The sequence below is a fragment of the Copadichromis virginalis genome, linkage group LG22 (assembly GCF_057382275.1).
Source record: "Copadichromis virginalis isolate Kocher_CV1m ecotype Utaka linkage group LG22, C_Virginalis_male_GT1.1, whole genome shotgun sequence".
Classification (NCBI taxonomy): Eukaryota; Metazoa; Chordata; class Actinopteri; order Cichliformes; family Cichlidae; genus Copadichromis; species Copadichromis virginalis.
The window spans coordinates 21010028-21033366 of NC_140638.1; the positions used below are offsets into that span (position 1 = coordinate 21010028).

A 23339-nucleotide genomic window follows, 5' to 3' on the forward strand; every position below is an offset into this window, starting at 1 on the left:
TGAGGTTATGCAAACATGACAAATGACATGACCCTAGTTGACTTTTTTCATTTGGCATTTTCTTCCTTTAGTGTATACTGAGTTAGGTAAAATATCACATTATTGGATGCTATAGGTGTTGAAGGTTGTGGCCATTTTGTGATGCTAGGGTCAAAGCATTTGATGTTCATGAGCACAACATCTATGCATGTGTTAGTCATGCTGGTTCTGCACCCACACAATTTTCACACAAGATACTGTGTTTGTTTTTTGTTTTTTTATCTTTCGGAGCCTCTTTGCTCGGGGAGTTGTTTGTGAAACTATGGAGTCTTCACATATCTGTGAAATGCTCTGTATATTCAGCACACAGTGGACCCGTAGTGTCTGTATTTGTGTATGTGTGGTTTTGGTTAACCTTGATGTGTTATGCAAGGTTACAGTAGACATAGCTAAAGATTACATGCATTTTTACCATTGATCCCACTCTGCTTTCACAGTGGATAGAATTATAGAAAATCTCGTTTTTGCTAATGGAAAATGGTTATTGTTTCTGTAGACAGTGACTTCTTCTCCAGTAAATACAATTATCTGTACTATGGTATTTGTTTCATCTGCAGTGGAGAATTTTGCTGTTTTCAGTATTGAGTTGGGCACAATGCAGCCAGTGTTGCTTGTGGATTGGGGAGCTGGATTTGGGAGATTATGGAAAATATTTTTCCTTCTTTATCCTCAAGTATTTAGAATCAATTAGCAATGTGGCTTTTGTTACCAGTTTGATCTTCTTAATTCAATTTGTCATACAAATATATATATATTCATATTTTAAGCTTTCTTAAAAACTCACAGTCATGATTGAGAGATTTAAGTTCTTGTATGTAAATCTAACTCAAGCTAATGCAAACAATCCACAGGTTTATAACCACGTTATAATGAACCAGAACAATTAGTCCAGTTATTCTGTGGAGAAAAACGTGATGTTAGCTCACTAATTACCGTGTGCTGTCTCTGAAAAGTTGGTCCTTTTGCTCTTTTCTCTTCTTTCCTCTCAGGTTTCATCACACATGCAAGCATTTCCATGATGGAAATTAATTTAAATTAAAATAATATGATAATAGGTTTATATTTAATTATTATGTATATGTGTGTGTGTGTGTGTGTGTGTGTGTGTGTGTGTGTGTGTGTGTGTGTGTGAGAAGAAAAAAATGGCATTGCTTTTTTCAACTTGCACTTTCACTAACCAGTAAGTAACGAGTAAATAGAGTAAATACATTAAACAGCTTGTTCTCGTATTCAGGTTGAAGAGGCGTAGATTATGCACTGTTGTTGGCTTTAACTTCAAGGCTTCTGTTTCCCGTGAAAAGGACTGACGCTCATTCATCATATGGAATATTCAAGAGAGAAGCTGCCCCCTACCCCACAAAGACGCACACACACAATTAAACATGCGCCCCTCCCACTTTTCCATCGTACGCCCCACCTCCTCTCAGTACACGAGAAACAAACAGCGTTCTGTCTTTTGTTCATCTCTCTGTAAACTGAAAGAGACAAAGCTGTTTTCTCAGCCCCCAGCCCCACACGAGTCCAGCTTGACCCCTGTGGGAGAAGAGGGTCTTAAAGCCGTCTAATAATCTAATACATAATGTTCCCTCTATTTGTGTAATACTGCTTAGACATGCCCATCAAGTCATTTCAATGGACCTGCTTATAAAATCTTTAATTTTTAAAAAAAAAAATCTTCGTAGTAGCTACAGAGAATAGATGACACGCAATCAATTTTCAGTCTTTGTGAATATGCAGAGTGAGTTAAGAGCAGCTGCAAAAAAGTATATTGTATCAATCTCTGTGAAGCCGGGAAAGCAGGGTCTGTTTTCCAGTTCCGCTTAAGTCCGGAAAAAGGATTTGTGAATTGCCATGAAATTTACACCAGATATTCATGTCTGGCTTCGGATAATGACTTTAGTGATATCCCCGAAAAAGTCTAAGTGTGTTCAGTTGGTGTATTAACAAGTATTCTCAGACGAGTGGTATTCATCCTCAGATTTCTTTTGTATTTTTCATAATGAATAACTTATCATGCTACAATTTTGAGTGCTACAACAGAAAACAAGGCAAACATCATGCCGTTAGCATGAAGTTTGCTGTGTCTACAGTAAGTACCGCCTCACGGAGTTGCCTCCATGGCTGCAAAGTCTAGCTGTTACATCCTCACTGCCCCAGTGAGAAATGGCTGCTTTGAGCTATCCAAGGCGAACACAGAAGAAAATCAGGTCTTATGTTCATTGAAGTGTAGGTGGTTTTATCCTTGACGTTCGAACCTGTGGTTGGGTTGTCCAGTCTGCAGACAGACTTCTGTATTAAAGTAGATCCAGTTTTCTAATGCACTAATCCACTGCTGTGTGTTCTTTGCAGCTGGTGTCATGTTGAGGATATAATGGAGACATAGGAATGTAACTAAGGTTCTTTTAATTTTTGATGACTGCCTGGGGGTGACTGATCTCAACCAGTGTTCACTTCACCTTCTTAGTCCTCTCAGGCTTGAAATGTTCAAGCCTTGACTACATGTAGACCCTAAAAGCTCAAACATCTGTTACATGTTGATTTTTCCTTTTCATGAGTGCATTTTCTTTCCCTGTTTTGTTGAACTGCACCCCAGGAGTTTAACAGAAGTCTTCGACCTCTGTGTGCTGTCTGCTTTGTCAGTTTCCTCTTGTTTACCACTCGTCTGAACGAAGGGCGTTTATATCACCTTTTGATGACTTTTTTCTGCCTTTAGAGGGATTGCATTTTCATTACTTGCAACACTGCAGTATCCTAATATAACTAAACAGATGTGGTGAGTAGAGCACTAGTTAAATGGCCACTGAAGCGTCTGTGTAATCACCCACTCCATTCTGCATGCTGTCTGTTACTGGATCTACATTTTGTCCATTGCTTCTGTACCTTGAGTGGAATGATAGCACAACTCTGACTCAGAGCTTTAATCTTTACGATGGATGTGTGTCACTCCTTTTATGTGTTGCAAAAGTGTTTGTAGATGCATTTTTCTGGGTGCCTTTTACCCTAGTTTGAAAGATGTATAGTCTACAGCATAAAAAGGATGGTTATGTTCAGTATAAACATCTGTGTGTTTCTTGATGAGCACTATAAATATGGAGCTTTTATTTTATGTTTTCAAAAGGATAAGGTATATACATGAAATAATTGGCGTTCTTTGGCTCATTTGCCTCCAACTGATATGTTCGTACTTGCAGATTAGATCCTTCTGCAAACATTTGGTTGCAAAAACCACCTACACACGTTTTCTCTGCGTACTATTGCCGTGTGCGTTTTGCAGGCAAAACCAATTCACACACTCATCTTGTACTTTACTGAAGCATGAAAGAACATAAAGACAAAGTTGCTGATGCTGAAAAACTGAGAAAATACACAACTTACGCTGTCTCGGTGCCATTCGTCAGGCATGCAAGGAATTAAGAGAGGGTTATTTCTCCTGAGAATTTTGGAGCTCATTTATCTGCCCTTAATACAGTACATGACAGTGGAGGCTCCAGACTTTTTGTCACGATGTAATTTCTGCCCTAGTCCTCCCTCGTGTATTTGACAGTTTGTCCAACAATGTTGTTATTCAGACAGATCAACAGAAAACATGCGTAACCCCAAAAACATCCTTATCTAGAGCATCAACTAATGCAGTCTTGTAAGACCATTTCAAATTAGATGGCCTGTTGCCAGGAGCTTTGCTTTCTGACCATGTTTTCTGATAGAAAGGATTATTCTACTTTAGTGCAATCTGTCTTTCTGAGTGATGATATACTGTATGTGTAACAGCATTGCTTGAATTTTGGATCCAGCACTGACATGGATTTAGGAATTTGTAAATACAATTTAAGTCTGCAGAAGCACTGCTACAGCTTAATCTTCCTCAGTATAGTGTTGTGCTTTAGTGGATGTCTTTTTAACCAAAATTCAATTTTTAGGATACTGTGGAATTTAGTGGTACCCCTCATTTCTTTATATTTTTCTAGGAAAATGGGAAATATGTGCAGCGACTTTGAAAGACATACATGGAAAGACAGTAGCTTGAACAAAGCTTGAAAGTCAGTATTTGGTCTGACTACTTTTATTCTTCACCATAGCCTGAACTCAGAAAGCTTCTTTCAGTAGTCTTCAAGAATTGACATTCAAAGCTCTTCTGTGGATGCTGGCTGATTTTCTTACATTCTCTGTCAAGATGATCCCACACTGCTGCAATAATGTTGCAGTCAGGGCTCCAGGGATGCTAATTTGTGACTGATAGTGTTCCACTGTGCAGGTATGCTTTTACTGCGCTGGCAGTGTGTTTCAGTGAAGCTTCAGTGAACAGTAGATGGATCAGCTGAAGAGCCAGAAGCTTCTCTCGGGTCCAGCGTCAGGTCTTTACTGGATTTTTCCCTCGTTCTTAAGGACATGACTTTCAGAAACCGTCATCTGCTTTTTTAGGCCTGACACTTCTTCTTCTGCGTGCCACATCTCCAGTTTCCCCAGTTTTTTAAGGACACGTTGCACATCACGCTGAGATATACAAAGTTTACACCTAACAGCTCTTTGTAATCATTTTGCAAAAATACCATTTTGCACCTGTCAAACTGTTTTATCTTTGACATTTTTCATAGAATCAACTAAAGAAATTTGAACAAATTATTTTGTGACAGGATGCTAATAAAGTGCCCAAAGATACCAATTGAATTTGATTCTTTGCTAAGCTGTCTGTTATGTGTAGACACAGAACTGGTTCATCCTTTAGGTTGCAGACCTTTTTGAAAGCTTGAGTGATTCATAGATCCAAATTAAGTGATTTAACCCAGCGCTCCCCAACCGTTTTTGCGCCACGGACCGGTTTATGCCCGACAATATTTTCACGGACCGGCCTTTAAGGTGTCGCGGATAAATACAACAAAATAAAACTAGTACCGGTACCGAAAAAAAGAAGATTTATTCATAACACAAGTGAAAAGACCCAGGAAAACCGAGTTAACAATAAAAACGATAACAAAATAACGCTGAAAACCAATAAAAACCCTGAAAACCATACATTTCACACCTGAGCCTCAACTCTCGCGGCCCGGTACCAAACGACTCACAGACCGGTACCGGTCCGAGGCCCAGGGTTGGGGACCGCTGACTTAACCAACAAAAAACATGCTCAGGTACTAGGACTGAACAGAAAATGAGTTAAAAAGCAGCCAATGTCTAAAAACAAAGTTTGAAAGACCTTCAAAAAAGCCTGGAAAATAATTGCTCAACCTCACTTAATACATGAAGAAAATAAAATAAAATTCTGGCTCCTTGGAAGCAAAATATAAAAAATGGAGGGTGTCTCAAGTGTTTTGCGCAGTACTTTAAGTTCATTTATTTCCAAAACAGGAATGAGTCAAAGTACAAAAATATAACTGATAATCCAGCTGATGACTGGTACTAAAAGGTTTTCTGGTAGGTCTCTTGTTTCTGTGCACATCTCAGCTGTAGCATGCCTCAGATTTCTTCTTATGCCCTAAACTCTGTTGCATTTCTACATAGCTGGGTAAAGCTGTAACTAAACCAGAGTTACAAAAATGTTACATGTTACAAAGTATCAAAACCTATATGAAAGTATGTATCAAGCAGTGTTTTATTCAAACCAAGCTGTCCAGTGAAGTACTGTTTTTCTTTAGCAGTTATGCTGTCCATAGAAAAACAATCATGACTCCCTTCCTCTCTTACCTCTGACAGGAACAACTACTCTTGACTCGGATGTTGGGCATGCGTGTATTTTGTGCGTGCCTGTAGCTTAGTCACTCCATTATTAATGCAGTTGTGTTTTTGTTTGCTTGTTTCGGTGCCACCCGATCCTCCCTGGGGGATGCATTTTAAATGATCCGGGAAAGGCGAGACGTGCCTTGCGGTTTTTGAGGCTGGTCATTTGCCACACGGCAGACTGTGTCATGAACTATCAACCAACCCCCCACCTACCCAATCTGGCCACGTGCTAATGATATTACCAGTGCACTGTCAGTTTTTATTGCTGAAAAAAAAAAGCTGCAGAGAACACAGCATCTCAGTGACACAATGTTCTCAGCGTTTGCTAAGCTCGTGTTTAGGAAGGTTCTGACTGCCGCACCATCACCATGTGCTTGTTTATGAGTCAGAAACAAGATTGAGATCTGCTGATACAAACAAAGATAATTTTAGGGTTCTGTGCTTCATTCACAGCAGTCCAGATCACACAGACTAGTTATTATGATTCGTAGAAATGCAGTCCCACTCTCTGCACAGCCATTATCGCAGCCTAATGAATTACATAGCATAGCAAGTGGGCATGTGCTTTAACAAGCAACATGTTGTGTTACTTCTAATCTCTTCCTCCCTCTCGTTGTATATGATAATATGCACTTGTTTTAAGCTAGTTCTTCTGTCTAGTTTCCCTTTAGGTTTGTCTCCTGTCCTGTATTTGGCTCTTGACTCAGGTGTTGGTGGGAGTAGCGGCCCCCTGTAGTATTGTGCAGTAGCCGATAGAAAGGAAAAGCAAGCCCGCTGTAGATACAGCAGATGAAAAATCAGCTTTTTAAAACGACAACACAAATCAAAAGTTTTGCCCTCCTGTATGAACAGTGTGTGTGTGTCTGTTTTGTATGCAGAAGCGGTGTCTAAAGTTAAAAAAAGAAACGCTGACTTATGTGATTGTGGCATTCCCTGTCAGTGTCACTTCCCCAGATGAGGGAGGATATATGTCAAGAAGATAGAGAGGCTGGCCTTGAATTGACTGTAAATCCCTGTATGTTCTCACCTCTCTTTATATAGAGTTGTATACTGAATGTTTATGTTTCCTCCTCTCTTTTCTCGCTCCCTGTTCTTCCCATCCCCACCTCTTTATTGCTGTCAGTCTGAGTCTGACATTCATTTATTTCCACCATCAGCGACTGTCTTGTCCCCTCAGTATCCAGACACTTTCTTCAGCACCTGTCAGTTCTCCAGCCTGGCGTCGTGCGAATGTGTCTGTGTGGGTGGCCACAGGTAGAAGTAATGGAATGCAAATACGCTGAGGTGTCGCAGCAGAGAAGACTATGAGTTTTTGTGTGTGTGTGTGTGTGTGAGAAAGAGAGAAAGAAAGAGAGAGAGAGCCAGGCTGTAGTTTATCCACTGCAGAGTTTGTTGGGTTCATGCCACACCAGTTGGAACATTTCTCCTGGGTTTTCCAGCCTCGTCTTGCCCTGGGCAACATCCACTGTCTGGAAGACGCAGGGCGGGTGGCAGCATTGGCACCAATTCACCAAAGGCCCAGTTTAATACCATCAGAGGCTTTTCGCCGTGACTGGACGCCATGCCGTGCCATCTTAGGCAAGGACTCAAACAGCCCTGGAGCAAATTACCCCTAGCATCACCCACTCCTCAGCTTTTTTTTTCCATCTTCTTTTCTTTATTTCTCTATTATTGCCTGTTCACTGTTCAATGGCCTCAGTGTCTGCTGCTGCTCTAAACCATGAATGATTCCCTGCCATGTGTGTATGCTTGCATCTACACATCTCTGTGTGTGTGCAATGGCCTTTTAATCTAAAGCCTACATGAATACTATTCATATTGTTAGGAATCTGTATTCATGTACTTGCATTTGAATCTGCATAAGCGCTCAAATACAAGGACAGATTGAGGCTCTTCTACTAAGTAAGAGGCCTCAGCTTTATCGCTTTACATTTTCCAAGCATCTGCAGTGTCCCGGCGTCTGCAGCAGCATCCACAGATGACTGTAAAACCGTATTTCAGAGTCAAAGTATACTCCCTTATCCTGATGCGAGGACAGGAGAAAAGATAACAAGAGTGCCTGCCCAAGCAGAACCGCTGCAGAGTCTGCACATAACCGCCAGTTGTTCTGTTGCTGGAGGTTTGTTAACCGGCAAAATACAGAAACGCGCGTGTGTTTGATTTCACAGGGCGTTGATCAGTGCGTTGTGCAGATGAAGGTTAAGTCTAAGAAAAGAGGGGATAAGAGACGCCATTTGATACAGTTAAGAATGATAGATTGTACTTTGCGGTTTGTAGTCCAGATCTTAGAGAAGGGATTATATCTGCCTGTATTTTATGTTGATGAATGAGTTTGTGGGAGGATAAGCACTGACACTGGGAGAATTGTGAAAGGTGATATGTTTTCTGGCTCTGTGGACTATCTTCATACAGACTATTCGCATCACCATCAGCAAGCAGCATGACACAGAGTCAAGGAGATTTATAGCTGTTCCAGAATGTAAACTTCTGTCGTGGTTTTTTTGTTTTTGACCCGAGCACGGTGTTAAGCTTGACAGAAACTGCAGGCAGCATAGATGAATATATTTACATGAAAATGGCCGTGTTGTGTTAAAACCTTCAAAAGCTGGCTCCATTTCCAAGGGAGAACCACATGGGGAAACGGTCCCTTATGCTTCAGTCTCCCTTTTTTAGTGACTCTCCTTGTGTGAAGCTACTATAACTAAAGTAAAAATGTAGGGGTTTGTCATTACAGTATGATGAGGTCAAAGTCGCAGCCAGTTTGTTAGACTAATGGTAAATGGACTGCTTCTTACACAGCGCGTTCTGCTCAATGTCTCATACGCTCAGTCACACAGACTTTCATGCAATGCTTTTATCTATACCTAAGCACCTCTGCCTGACAACTGGGCAACCCAGGGTTCAGTATCTTACCCAAGGATCCTTGGACATATGGAGAGGAGGAGCTGAGATCGATTCAGCCACAGCAGTCCCGAACGACTAATATGGGTAAACATATTGATATCCGTCAAACTATGGTCCCAACAGTTTTTCCCACAGCTGTCAGGCTAGTAGTTGCCAGGTGCATGTCTGGTCTTACTCTCTTGCCACTTTACACCTCCCTAAAGTAATAAAAGCAGCAGGCAGCAGTTCTGCCACCCTGCCAAGGTTAAGCACACTCTCACACGACGGTGTACCAAATCATTCTTTGTGCGCCTTTGAGCCTCTTATCGCTCTACTGGTATTTCAGATCCAAAAGTATTTTTTCCCCAGAACAAAATCCAATTATTGTAGGAGAACAAGAAGATATTATACATCCTATCTGAGAAGAGAAGTAGCTGTGAGAGAGAATCTTGACCTTTATATTTCAGATAACCCTTCTACATATTTTATCTGTTCTTAAAGAATTTCTGAGCCTGGAAGCCAGGTGGTGTTTGGACAGGATGGAGATGCATACCGGGGTTTCTGTTTAGAGCCAGATAACCATCGGGTGTCTTTGTTTTGTAGGCAAATGCTTTCTGTTAAATGTTTCAGTCTGTTTCTGGTTCACTCTCTTCCTGCCTACCTATTCTTATTTCCCCTGTGCGTGCTGTTTCATTTATCTCATCACTCCTTCCCTCAGTCACCATTATTCTCTATTCCAGCCGCTTACTATTCAGTTCATCTGCCTCCCAGATGCGTAGAAGTCCCTCGCTTGCCCTTATCTTTCTCCATCACTGAGCCTCCGCCCACTCTTCTACGCTTACCTTCCCTCACAGATCCACCCTCATCAGTCCTCATCTTCCCTCATGACCTCATCTTTTCTCTTTCTCTCTGTCAAGTGACTGGCCACATGCTAATGTGTTTGTAGATAGCACACAGTGACTGAGAGAGGCCATTAGATAATGTACTGGCTGCCAATGGCGGCATCGCGTTCAGGACATCCTGGACAGAGCAAGTGCTGGTGTTAGCATTTGTCAGCAGTGTGCATACGTGGGTGTGTTTAACGGGCCTGTGAGTGTGATGGCGTCTGCTACTGATTGCTGAGTGTTTGCGTGTGTCTGATTTGATATGTTGTAATTCTCTGCACAGTCTATACAGTGCATATACTCATGTGTGCGTGTGCTTCTGGGTGCAAGCAAGTGTTAATAATGCAGGGCTGTTGATAACACTGAATGATTGATTACAGGGAGGTCATGCAGATCTCATGCAAGATCTCACAGAGCAAATTCTGGCAGCATCATGCCATCTCATTGTGCCCTGTCTGTGCGTGCAGCACACTATCTCTTTAACAGAGTGAGTAACACATCTATATGATCCCTTATTGATGCGGTTTTGTGAATAGCTCCAATGATTTAAGTCTAATTAATGGATCCTGTTACATTAATTTTTAATGTCATTTTGTTCTTGAATTTCACCAAAGATCAAGATTCAAAAACCTCCAGTTTATCTTCTGTCTAGAGATGGCACGATACCACTTTTTTATGTCCGATACCGATACCGATATCATAAATTTGGATATCTGCCGATACCGATATGAATCCGATATAGTGTTTTTTAATCAACAAAACTGTTTTTTAAATATCTTGCTGCATTTTGTATAAGTTCATACTCAAGTTTAAAACAACAACTACACTAAAGCTATTCTGTTATACCTGTATGCAAAAAAAAATATTTCATAGTTCAGCAATACTGATCAATCTAATAAACTTAAACCTACACCATCCTCCCTATTCTGGTATTTTAAAGAGTACTTAGCGTAAATATTAAGCAACCTAACTAATAGGGTTCCAACTCCCAGCAACAACAAAAATAAATAAATAAAAAATAGGGAACCACCCCTCACCCTCCACCTCATGATGCTTAATCGACGTAATCAACCTTAATTTGATGCAGTGTGGAAAAAAATGCACAGAAATAAATTATTTTTCAAGAAATATTAAATAGATTCAACATCTTTCTTCAACAAAATTGCAGAATTCACAGATGGTGCCTTCCCAAAGGAAAAAGTACTATAGCTTACTAGGGTATGTTAGACTTAATAGTTACTATATACAGTAATTGACTTCTATTCATTTTACATCAAATTAAAACTTTGGGTGTCAGATAATTATTTATTAAAAGCTCGACATTTTAAATGAGAATAAGAAAGAAAAGTATGTCTTTGTGCCCCCTTTTCCCTGTTAATGCCCTATCGGCCCCCCTGGCTAAACTTTGCTAGATCCGCCCCTGCACAGTTACCAGCGTCAGCTACGTAGAAAAAGATCCTGGAGTAGAAAGTAATATTAAATACATTCTAACAACAGCTGATCAAGCTTAAACGTGCTGCTGTTGTTCAGCCGCTGGTTTCCTCTTTCTGGTGCAAAGTGGGCCAAAAACAAACAAGAGACACCGACTCGTGACAGAAAAGCCGATCAGCTGATCATTAAGCAGTTTCATGATTGAAGTAGCAGCAGGAGAGGCAGTTGATCCATATATCGCTTGTTAAGCTTAATGCAGGCATGCTTTACAAACATTCAGAGATGGACTTACACACTTGCTTTACTTCTCTCGGGGATAACTTTGTCGGAGATGAAATGCCGGGTTGCTAGCGAAGCTCCACATGCTATCCAGACCACCGACAGGTCCCGCATGCCACAGCCGCTCTATCACGTGATACATACTGCTCCGACGTGCTAACGTTCTGAGGTGAGTTACGGAGTGTTGCAAGTTTTGTGAGATGCTTTCGTGATATTTAATGGATCGGATTACATTTTTTATTTTTCTCCGATATCCGATCCAGTAATTTAGGTCAGTATCGGACCGATACCGATACATAATATCAGATCGGTCCATCTCTACTTCTGTCCAAAACAACCAATTTAGCTCATCTTCCTCTCTTTAAGCTGTCTTTCTTCTGATTGGCTGCCCCTCACAAACAGAAGCTTTGTTAGCTGGTGGGCAGAGATATCCACTCTCTTTGATGTGAAACTGATCACAGACTGACCTCAGTATTTGAAACTTTGGCCACAATTAATATAAAGAGTGACAGAAAACAGCTAATGGGTTCACTTCAAGATAAATCTGAGATTCTATTAATAGCGCCTGGAGTCGGGGTTTGCAGGTGCCTGTTTTGCCGGAGTGAAGCTTATGCCTTCATGCAAGCTTCCCTCTGCACTTACATGCATGTTAATCTACGCGCTTGAACACTTTGCATATTCTTACACCTCTTTCTTCGACACCAGCAGACAGCATTCGGCAGAACACCACACTAAAGTCGTGACAAGAGCGTGCACAGCTCTCTCTCCTCTCCTTTCCTTCCTCCTCGTTGCAGGGAGCCGTTGAGAGCGCTTGGTTGAGATTTGAAGTGACAGCTGACTGTTGCAAGGGAGGAGAGGCTCCTCTGAGGACCACACAGCTCAGAGAAAGAGAGAGGCATCCCCGTCCTCAAAGCAATTATGTTTCCTTGCATTACAGTTTATTTGTGGTTGCAGTTGTTTCTTTCATATAAAGACCTTGTTTATCCAAGTGCTGTTAGCTAAAAGTAGTGCTGTGTTCCCAATAATTGGGAACACAAAGCTCTTATTTACTCCCTCGCCTAAAGAGCAACCACTGTTGTCAAGCAGAGTAGTATAAATGTATGTAACATTCCCAGGTGTGGCATTGTTAGTGTTGTATGTGCAAAGGCAAAACCTGTTCCTGTGTGAGCCTATTAGTACAGTATGATGTGCCCTTTATAAAGCCTGAATACATTTTTTTTAAATGCAACTAGCTTATATAATTCTGTGTGTTGTTTTTTTTCAGGTGTTTAACACCTACTCCAATGAAGACTATGACCGACGTAATGAGGAGGTGGATCCCGTGGCCTCCTCTGCTGAGTATGAGCTGGAGAAGAGGGTGGAGAAACTGGAGCTCTTCCCTGTGGAGCTAGAGAAAGGTGGGGAAAAATCTAAGAAAATCCTAATGAAGATGGGATCCTGTCAGCTACTTATCATACCCAACAGACAGAACCACCCACACAGGATGTCTTTGTTTTTTGCTTTCTTCTGTACTTTCCTAATTTTTTTCCTTCACGTTTCCTTCATCCCCTTCCCATAGATCATGCCTTAAAGTTTAAATCTCTCCCTCGACCATTAGCAGTATTTTGTTATTATTATTATTGTTGTTAGATGTTACAAAGAGATAATTCACAAATTGCAATTTGACTTAGATTATCCCAAAAAGCAAGGGTTGCTTAATTCATCCTAATTCCCTAGACGTGACACTGCATGTTTTCCACTTGTCTTGTTCTGGACTAAAATTCATTTACACCCAGGATCTAAAATACACTGACTTTACGTTGTGGGACACCACAATCTACTCTCTGTTATGTAACACTAACAGCATTTGAATTATTAACACAGGACAGGGATGAATGAAGGGCATTTCTCCTCCATTTTTCACATTCTTGTAAAAATTGTTTCATGTCTTGGAGGTTGACGTCTCCTTATTCTTTCAGTTAATACTGAACATATTCACATATTCTGTCATATTCCACAATATGGTTGACATTGTTAACAGAAGTCATTTTGGGTTTGATTGACTGGATCTTTGGACACTTATGAAAATGCAGAGAATGACACTTGAAATTTGTGGGGTTTTGTGTTTCCAGATGAAGACGGCCTGGGGATCAGTATCATCGGGATGGGTGTTGGTGCTGATGCAGGCCTGGAGAAACTGGGCATCTTTGTTAAGACTGTCATTGAGGGTGGAGCTGCGGAGAGAGATAGCAGGTGGGTGCTGCTTTCCTGCTGGATATCACACATTTCTTTCAGTCTAAAAGTGGGTCTGGAGACAACAAATAACATGCACGTAGGATTAAACTTGCATATGTTGTGCAAAAAGTATATAAATGTAGTCCCTCCACAGGAATAAATTTCCATAGATGTTTTTTTCCCCCAGCACCACTCCACCATATTGTCTCGCTCGGTCTTACATGCGCAGTCACACTCTATATCTCTCAGATTTAACAGCAGGGGTTCGGATTATATCCACCGAGAGAGGCACAGTCTTACACAGGTCTGTACCTGTGTAGGTGTGTGTGTAGGTGTGACGGAGTCGTTACATTAAATTATATTTCTTTTTCTCTGCAGAGTTTCTCTGCAGAAAAGCGCTGATTTTTAAAGTCTCTGTTTCTATTTATGTCCTTGGATGTTTTACAGTATTGCATTATGTGTTTTTGTGCATTATGAAAAGTGTAAACAGTGCAGAGTTAGCAATGAGTCAGAGATGGAGGAGATGACAGCTCCTCAGCTGACAGACTGGCCTCTTGAGCTGTCACCTTCCACCTATTAGTTTGTTTGTGTGGTTCAGGTTCCCCATAAACAGAAACTGCTCCTCACAATGCAGTTTGAAGCTAGTGAGCTCTTCATAGAAAACAAGCCTAATGCAGCAGGGCTGTTTGCACTAGGTGTTTACTCCTGGGATTTATTCTTATGGCAGAAATTCTGAGGAACATGACAGTGAGATTAGTTAAAATGTAACCAGCAGAGCGACGGAGAAAAGCAGCGGCAGAAAGGAAGCAGCTCCTTCGAAAGTGAGAAAAGTTGATCTGTTCTAAGATGACAGTTTCACTGACTCCAAAAAGCCTAATTTCCCATGGTGAGTGGGAGAAGTGAGAGAAGTTGAAAAGATCAGAGGAACACTGTGCTGAAGCTCGAGTTCACATTTGTGTGACTGTAGAGTTGAGCCTGTTTCTTTTTTTTTCTTTAGTGGAAAAAAAGTTTTTAGTTTAGTTTCATTTTTACAACAATGCTGTAGAAGCTGTTGAGCGTGCTCCTCCGTGTGCTTGTTTAGATTTTTAGCGATGCTAGCAGCGTGGCTGTAGGCATGGCGACAATAAAAACCAACCTCTAATCTGCCTTGAAATGATGTATTCTGAAAAATGTATTTATGGTCACCAAAGAATGAAGTCTGCTTTGTGTTCAGAGGTAATTAACATTAACACATGTGCACTACTGTGTAATGCAAATTTGGTGATCATTACACAGCAGAGGACAGCCACTGTTGCTATTTCATGAATATTTTTAACATCAAGTTTTTGTGATGAGACGCTACATGACAAAAATGTTGTTCATGGACTGTTCAGCTTTTGAGATTTGGGGGTTATTTTTCTTTAGTAACATGTCTGCCAACAGACTCATGTAATGAAATACAATAAAATACAAAAATACACATTTAGGTTGATATTTTACCACTTTACCTGCTGGACATTGATGCAACATTTGCATGTTAAACATGTTTAAAGTGCTTAACATGCATATCTAAACATAAAATCTCAGAACACTTAAAATATTAACAAACTGACTTAATATAAGTGAAGATATTGGTGAAGTTTAATAGTTTCATAGTGATATTTGTAGTTTAGTGGTGAAATGGACATCTGCACTTAATATAAAGACTGAATAAAAGAAAAGAAAAAGGAAAAAAGAAATATTCACAAATCAAATATCTTTTTACAGCTGGCTTTAAAACAGCCAGAGTGCTGTGCATATTTAAGTAATGCATTCACATTTACATAACGCTCTTCTGTTCTTACTGACCATTCAAACTTTCATTTTAACCATACATACAGCACTTTATGGACAATTTAGAATCAGCAATTACCCCAACACGCATGTCCTCAGACTGTGGGAGGAAGCCAATGTACTAAGTTTTTATTATACTTCAAGTGAATGAATGCTTCCAACATTATATTGCATCATTAGTGTCTTTATTAGAGATGGAAACACAGCTGTTCTTTATTGTGAATCTGCAGTTCTGGCTGTGGCCTCATGATGGATTTCACAATAGACCATGATCACAGTATTAGAGAAATAAACTGTACACTTGAGATGTTAGTGTCATGGCGGCAAAAAGTAATCAGTAATTTTTGCATGCTCACTTATTCGTGCACACACACACACACACACACACACACACACACACACACACACAGATATACACAGGGAGAGAAGGGAGGAGTCACTGTCCAGAATGTGATTTCCTTGAGTCATTACCCTCCCTGCCACAGGGCTCTGTCTTTGCTGAGTCTAACTTAATGGTCTAATGTGCAGGAGCGCATTCACTCTCAGGCAGACAGAATGACTTGGCTGTGGCTCGATGTCTCGCCTGTGTGTGTGTGTGTGTGAGATAGGGGACATGAGGGTGATAGGATGTGTAATTCGGTGTATGTACATTAACTGACAAGGTCCTTTGTTGGCAGTTTTTTGTCTTTCCTGCTGCCTTTGTTTGGAAGTTGTATACCGACTAGGCTCGACCACATACAGCCACATTTGGATGGTAGCATCTATGAAGGTCAGAGAAGCATCTGGACCGCTGACAGACAACCAGCCTGCTGTCTGTCTACCTGTCAGGCCCACGTGTCTCTATACATCCCTGTGACATCTGTGATTGATGCGTCAGCTGTCACAGACATACTAAATTCTGCTCGGCAGCTGGTGTTATGTTGTAACAGACTGGGAGAAGGAGCTGCAGTTTTATATGAAGCCATCAAACACCTCTTCATTTTGATATTATTGTTGCGGTAAATAAAAAGGAAACAGTGCAGAGGATGCATTTGTAGGTAGCTAGTGATTTTGACCATTGTTAAATAGTCTTAGCTACTGTGGCTCTCTCCAGTTTATGAAATTGTAATTGTAGATCACTTGAGAACTCTTTTATCTTTGAGTTTTATTGCTTTTAAATTGAACCTATGGGGGTAGTTCATTCATACAAATCAAGAAAAATCGAGTTAAGAGACCTTCATCTCATCTGCCCATTCTATTTGATAAAAATGTGAGAAATGTACAAGTTTAAAGTTTTCAAGCTTGTGTTCATAAGTATCGAGGAGATGGGCCTTCTTGCACTCTGTTTTGGACCAAATAAAAAACCAAATTGCTGTTGAAGAAGAGAATAATGTGTCTGTTGTGGCTTCCAGCAATTAATTATTAGCACAATTCACTGTTTTGTTGAAAATAATGAGAGCTAGTTTTTGTTTTATTTATATGTTGAAGCAGTTACTCAAAATCCAGATTCAAAATCCCTCTGCATCTTTTTTTTCAGTACAAATGTTCATGCAAATTTAAATTGAATATTCAACAAGGCTGTCTGTTTTAAGCAATTTGTTCGCAGTTCCCCTGAATCCTGTATACTCAAGTCTTATCAGGAGTTTCATTTTAGGTCAAGAACTTAGGCGACCTCCCGTCATGTCCAGAGCAGAGCACAAATACCGGATTTATTGTAGCCGAGGGCCAAAGGCGTCCATGTCCCCATTAGCCCTCATAGTTTGTTTTGAGTCTCATCTCCTCTGTCTCCTTGTTACACAGTAGTCTGGAGCTATTGCACTGGAAATTTGTGACCCCAGAAAGTTTTCCGCTGTTGTAGTTCTATAAATTATGTGAACATGAATGATACGCCAGCGTGTTCGTGACTTTGTGCATCTTTTAGCCTTTGGACCACAATCATTTTCGAATGCAGAAGCCCAGCGTGAGGTCATATGTGCATGCAGATTTCAGCTTATATGTATGCACAGTAAAAGTAAAACGCAGACATTTATTCCTGATGTCTATACTATTGATATATTTTTATTTGCTCCTGCACAGTTGGTGTTGGAGCACCTATAATTTCATTGTACATGTACAATGACAATAGAGGGCTATTGTGTTCTATTCTATTCTATTCATTTATTTTATAATTACATGTTTATTACTATCTTATCTTAAGTGCTGAAAGATTCTTCTTCTTGCATTTGCCAGAATCAAAGTGAATGACCAGATCGTGGAGGTGGATGGGACCAGTTTGGTGGGCGTCACTCAGAGCTTTGCTGCCTCAGTCCTCAGGAACACATCAGGAGTCGTCCGGTAATACACACATGCAACCATAAACTATAATGCAGTCTAATGCAAAAAAGTATTGGGAACAGGACATAGTAATGCTGGAGTGATAACTCCATTAGAATTCAAATTTTGAGAGTTGAATTGTGAAAATCAGTTGTAACAGTACAGCAGGATTTCAGGAAAGTGTGTCAAGCCGCTGTCAGCTCCAAAATCCACGACTACTATTATACAGTCAGAGTTATTTTACAGCTCCCTAAAAGCGCTAAAGCGTTCTTTATATTTAGTGATGGTCTCACTAGCCGCAGGAAGAGTATCAATGCAGTTAGTCCAGCTATTATGTTGCAAAAGTCCTACTTAGTGAGAAATACCTTAACATTACATGACGAGCTGTTTTTGACAGGGTCTGCTAACAGCACTGGGAAGCAGAGGAAGTACTCGCACACATAGAGATGTGAAAGAGAAGGCTGCGTTTAGTTGATTCTCGCTCTTGTCTGTCCTGTTTATTGACAGGCTTTCGTTTTTATTTCTCTCTCTCTGGATTCTCGCCATTGTGTGTTATTGAGGATGTTCTCCACTCTTTTCATTCTGCCACTTTTTCACCATTTCTTCTTCAGTCATCTCGGGAGAAGTGTGCGAGTTTATTTTCAGACCTCGACCTTGCTGGTGTAGAGCCCTCCATTCTTTGTCATGGATCTATATTCATATTATGCTTGAACTCACCTGTGGAAAGACAGATAGCTGTGTGGGAACTACAGTGTCTGATGAAAAGCTGAAGGCTGAACAAAGAGATATCCAAAATAATCAAAAGTGTTGGACAGATGATGTTTGCTGAAATAATATTGACAGTGGAGATTTTCCAGGATGTGGCTGTACAGATGAGACAGCCTTGAAAACGCCGACGTATATCATCTGTCCACCTCGCAAATATAAAGAAATAGTTATGACAAGTCTAAAAACTGAAATACACTGACGTACTTGTAAGATATATAAATGTTGTAGTCCAGTATATGAACATTAAACTCTGACAGTGTTTACAGGAAATATAATGATAAATCTCACTCCTCGCTGTTATTTCTTCCAACAAATTATCACTCCTCCTGCCCTCTCTTCACTGTCACTCTTTCAGTCTTCATCCATCAAGTCTCACTCACTCCACCCCCTCCTCCTCCTCTGTAAATCCTTCTCTCACTCCGTCTGATCACCAGGGGTTTTATGGCCAACTGTCCTACATTTGCCATTTTGCTATATTTACCTCGGCTTCCAGCAGCAAATCATCCAGGTTTAGAGGTGATCCCAGGATCTTTTAAAAACGTGCTGCCAAGACCCCATCACAGACAGGAAACTGTTCCCAAAATACATGGAACATTGGAAAATGGCTTTAGCACATAATAGATAGCATTAGATAAAAAGAATAAGGACATCTGTGTTTGATTGATTACGGTATTTATTTGTCACAACAATGATTCTTGGCGTTATGCAACCCTGATACGCAACTCTCACGCACAAATGCATCAATGCATCAGAATTATTGTCAAGAAGCACTGTTACAACAAACAAATACGAGTTGAGGAAACAAAATTTCTTATTTTTTGTTAAGTTGAAGTTAATATTTTGTATTGATTAACTGTTTTACAGAGCTTTGGAAGAAGCATTTAAATACTCTGAGTAAAAGTGGCAATGTTACAGTGTAAACATGATCTTCAAGAAGAAGTCAAGTACACAAAATACTACTTAAATAAAAGTTAAAAAGTGTCATACTATCTATGCCTTTTATCCGTAGCTCATTAAGCGGTCTTATCTTCTGTTACTGGAGTGTATTTGAGTTATTGTTTTAGAGTACATCACTTTGATAATGCATCTTGAGCTAATGTAGTTGCTTTATTCTTTGCTGTGGGTCTAATTCTATAACGAGATATCATAATTTATCAGTATTTATTCTGCTAAATAATTAGTAACTAAAGCTTTAAAATAATGTAACAGTAACTGCCCCCAAACTTTAGTGGAGCAGAAGTAAAAAGAAGCATTTCAAAGTATTTAATCGAAGTAAATACACATCATAGTTATACTTAAGTGCAGTACTTGAGTAAGTGTATTTTTTGCATTCCACTATCAGACTTAATCATGCTCTAAATTGAACTCAGATTAACTTGCAGTAGATACATTAGATAGCATGTCTCCAACACGGCTGACCAGTCATATCTGGTATTTGTGAACCTGTGCTGACATCCTCAAACGGCTGTCAACCCAGTGCTGCTTAATGCTCAAGACGTGTGTCCTGCATTGCTTCTCCAAGCATCACTTTCTGCATCCTTGCCACGTCTCTATTAATTGGAGTAAATGGAATAAATCAGTGGTGTCTGCAGCTGAGCTGATCCTGCACAGCATCCTGTGTGGCAGTCCCAGATCTTAAGGAGAAACTACGACAGGCTCCCCATGCGTGAGCGGAAAGGCTCTTTTCAGGTCAGCTACTCTTCAGACCTCCCTGCTGTCCAAAGGCTTCCTACAGTAGAGTACTTAGCTTAACCCCTCCAACCCCCCTTCTTTTTCTACTTACTGTGTGTCCTGGCCCTCAGTTGTTCCTTCACATGTAGATCAAATACGCCTCTCTGCTGGAGCGTAAGGCTTTCTCTACATCCCCTTTAGAAATATATAAAAGAGCTCTCGGGAGATGAATTCACTTGATTAGACCCCATCTCCGATCCACTCTCGCTCTCTTTTTCTGTTTTCTTCTCTCTCTCACACACACACACGCGCACACACAATAGCTCGGGCCTCGCTCACACATACACATAGTTACAGGGTGAGCCACAAAAATCCCCTTACTTGATTGCTCGGCTTCGTTGGTGTTACGAGGAGAATAAATTGGTGATTGCGTTATAAATTTTCTTTTGAGTTGCAGAACTATTATTTGCTTTAAGTTTTTACATTTTGAGCAGAAGCGTGATGAGAGAGATGAGCATCTTTTTGCTTTGTTATCCCCTTATTTGTAGCTCTAATTTGTACTCTCAGTGCTCCCTCTCCCTGTAATATAGACAAACACAAATCTATAAGCAATCTTTAGCTCCTGCTCTTTGTCATCATCGGCATCTTTAGCTGTATTTTAATGTGATATTTTCTGTGTTTGTTTGCATGCGTAACTGCTGGTCTTCTCTGTTTAGTTCTCTGCCAGCAGGCTGCCTGGCCGAGCTGACTGTCGCCTCACATTATTATGCGTGTCCTGTCTCCCAGCCCTGCCCACTACGTCAGCACATATCGCTGCCATTGCTATGTGGCTGTGGGCCTCTGTTTTGCTCTCTGCGTTACTGTTGTGTTCATTTCCTTGCATAAATACACATCACAACAAGAAAGATGGACAAAAAATGAATTTAAAGTTGTTTTCCTCTTCTGTATGATTTTGTAAAAAGGTGCATGTCAGGCTACATTATTAGGTTAAATCATAAGTTCCAGAGAGGTTTGTAGTTACGTTGTAGGTTATGATGTAGATGAAGTATAAATCGAGTGTCAGACAAATGTCAAACCCTTTAAAATATTAAAAATGAAAAATATTCGTTTTTGTCAGATGCTACATTTACGATTAAACCCTTTATATCGAGTGTCTAAAGAAAATAAATCTGATAACTCACAGTGTGAAAGGTCGTGGTTTTGTAATTATAATATTCATACTTGTAATTACAAGATAAATTATTTAACAAATTCAAATAGTCATGTGGTAACTAAAGCTGGCCGATATTGGTCCATATTAGTTGCTTGCCGATCTGTTAATATTTAGTAAGTAAAAGAAGACGTGAGAAACACCCTTCAAACATGTTTTGATGTTTCATTGTTTGTCCACCAGAGGGCGCTGCAACTTCCCTGCTGTGTTTTAAATGCTAAAGACGCAACAATGTGATCCAGGCTTCCATCCATCCAACATCGGCCGACATATCGCAATATCAGCATTTTTAAATCACCAAATATCAATCCTATATCTTTTAGGCTCTACTGTCATGTTGTGTAATCCCGTGCTGGCCGCCTCTGTGTCTGTAGGTCAACAGTGCCTCTTGTTGTCACAGGTTTGTGATCGGCCGGGAGCGTCCAGGTCAGCAGAGTGAGGTGGCCACGCTCATCCAGCAGACCCTGGAGCAGGAAAGGAGACAGAGAGAACTACTAGAGCAGCAGTACGCCCACTATGACGCCGATGATGATGAGGTATTGACCATACGCAACCCTGGCCACTGCCCTGGGTGTCCTCTACAGTGCATTTGAGACTTTGTGAATGATAGTCTGAATATGCAAAGGTGCAGCCAGGGTAAGATGCCAGCCTCTTAATATGAGGAACATTATCTTAATAAATCTCATTATATCTGCATGTATTTGAGGTTCATTTGCTAACACATTTCTCTACATGACACCGTAGTGAGAAAATGAGGCTTCTGGTTGTCACTTAATGCAAATAAGCTCCTTTCTCCTTCCAATGGGCTGGAAGTTATAGCTTATTAGCTTCATAAAACTGAGTGACAGTAGGCTTTGATGCTGACACACAGAACAGCCTCTCTCTCTCAGCCACACATACTAAGAGCCATGCGAGAGTTGGTCCTCGAAAGCATCACTCAGCATTTCTTTCTCTGATTCTGCTGCTTACTTGCTTGTTTAATCCACCAAACACTGAGCTCAGGGGCCTTCATATCTTTGAGTATGTGTGTGTGTGTTCATGTAGACACTCTTACACTGTGTATACACAAGACATAACACAGTGTAGTAACATAAATCAATACCAAGTGTTTCCTCACTTACATACACAGAAACAGCCGCACTCATGCGTAGATATACATGCAGACAAACACTACCAGACATCTTTCACTGTTTTCATCAGTGCTCTTTGAAGCTTTTCATTTCCCTGCAGACGGTGGATTGAGAGCACTCTTCATGCTTAAGAAACTCTTTTCCAGGCTCTGAATGCTGATACTACATGTCAGCACTGCCTAAGCTCCTACAGAGTGTTAAGGCTCAAATGTAATGTAAGATTTCAATGTTGAAAAAGAAAATAAACACTTTAAGGGCTTTTTTCCCTTACAGATCCCCACATGGACATATAAACATAAGAATGGTGATTATATTAAATTTGTTAATCCATACATCGATTAGAGCCTGCTGTAAAATGAATCAAAATCAGCCTCTGTGGAGCACTAAGGCATCCATAACTTGCTGCTGATAGGATAAACAGTTGCAAAAGGATTACAAAGATGCGTGTGGCAGTAAAAAGAGCTCATCAATATTAAAATCTTTATAAATATTAGAAAGAGTCATTGGGTGGGTGGGAGTTATTTCTCAATCTGAGGGCTGCAACAGAGTCTTCAGCTCTTTATTGGTGCTTAGAATCGGATCCCAAGAGGAAGGAGGAGTGCATTTAACAACAGACATGCAGCAGACACATGCATGCCCATCTGTTAACAGTTAAATGGAAGCATAGCCCACAAGTCTTATATTCAACCTTTGGTCCTCTAAATAATCTCATGCAATCTTTGTCATGTTCAACATAATAAATAATAGTGACAGAAAGACAAATAATTCAGTTATCAAAGTTAACAGTATAGTAGTATGTGCTAAAACAATAATAATAATAAGGGTGGAGCTGGAGGATTACTGTTACAGCAGCCAAAAAAATAAACACAACATATAAAGTAGAAGAGCTTAGTATTATAAATACATTAATAATTAAAAAATAATAGAATAGCAATAATAATAAAATGAAGCAATAAAGTAATAATAAGTTTGCAAAATTGTGCTAAAGATGGAGTTGAATTAAATATAATA

At 40.2% G+C, this 23339-nt stretch overlaps 1 protein-coding gene across 5 annotated transcripts in view; it reads left to right on the top strand.

Moving 5' to 3' along the window:
- ppp1r9a (protein phosphatase 1, regulatory subunit 9A) overlaps nt 1–23339 on the top strand; it is a 51236-nt gene that overhangs the window by 6293 nt on the left and 21604 nt on the right. For all 5 annotated transcript variants that reach the window (XM_085445335.1, XM_085445333.1, XM_085445337.1 and 2 more), the window contains exons 3-6: nt 12496–12628; nt 13343–13463; nt 17466–17570; nt 21599–21734. In XM_085445335.1, coding sequence (XP_085301461.1) covers nt 12496–12628; nt 13343–13463; nt 17466–17570; nt 21599–21734 — 495 coding nt within the window. The remainder of the gene's footprint in view (nt 1–12495; nt 12629–13342; nt 13464–17465; nt 17571–21598; nt 21735–23339) is intronic.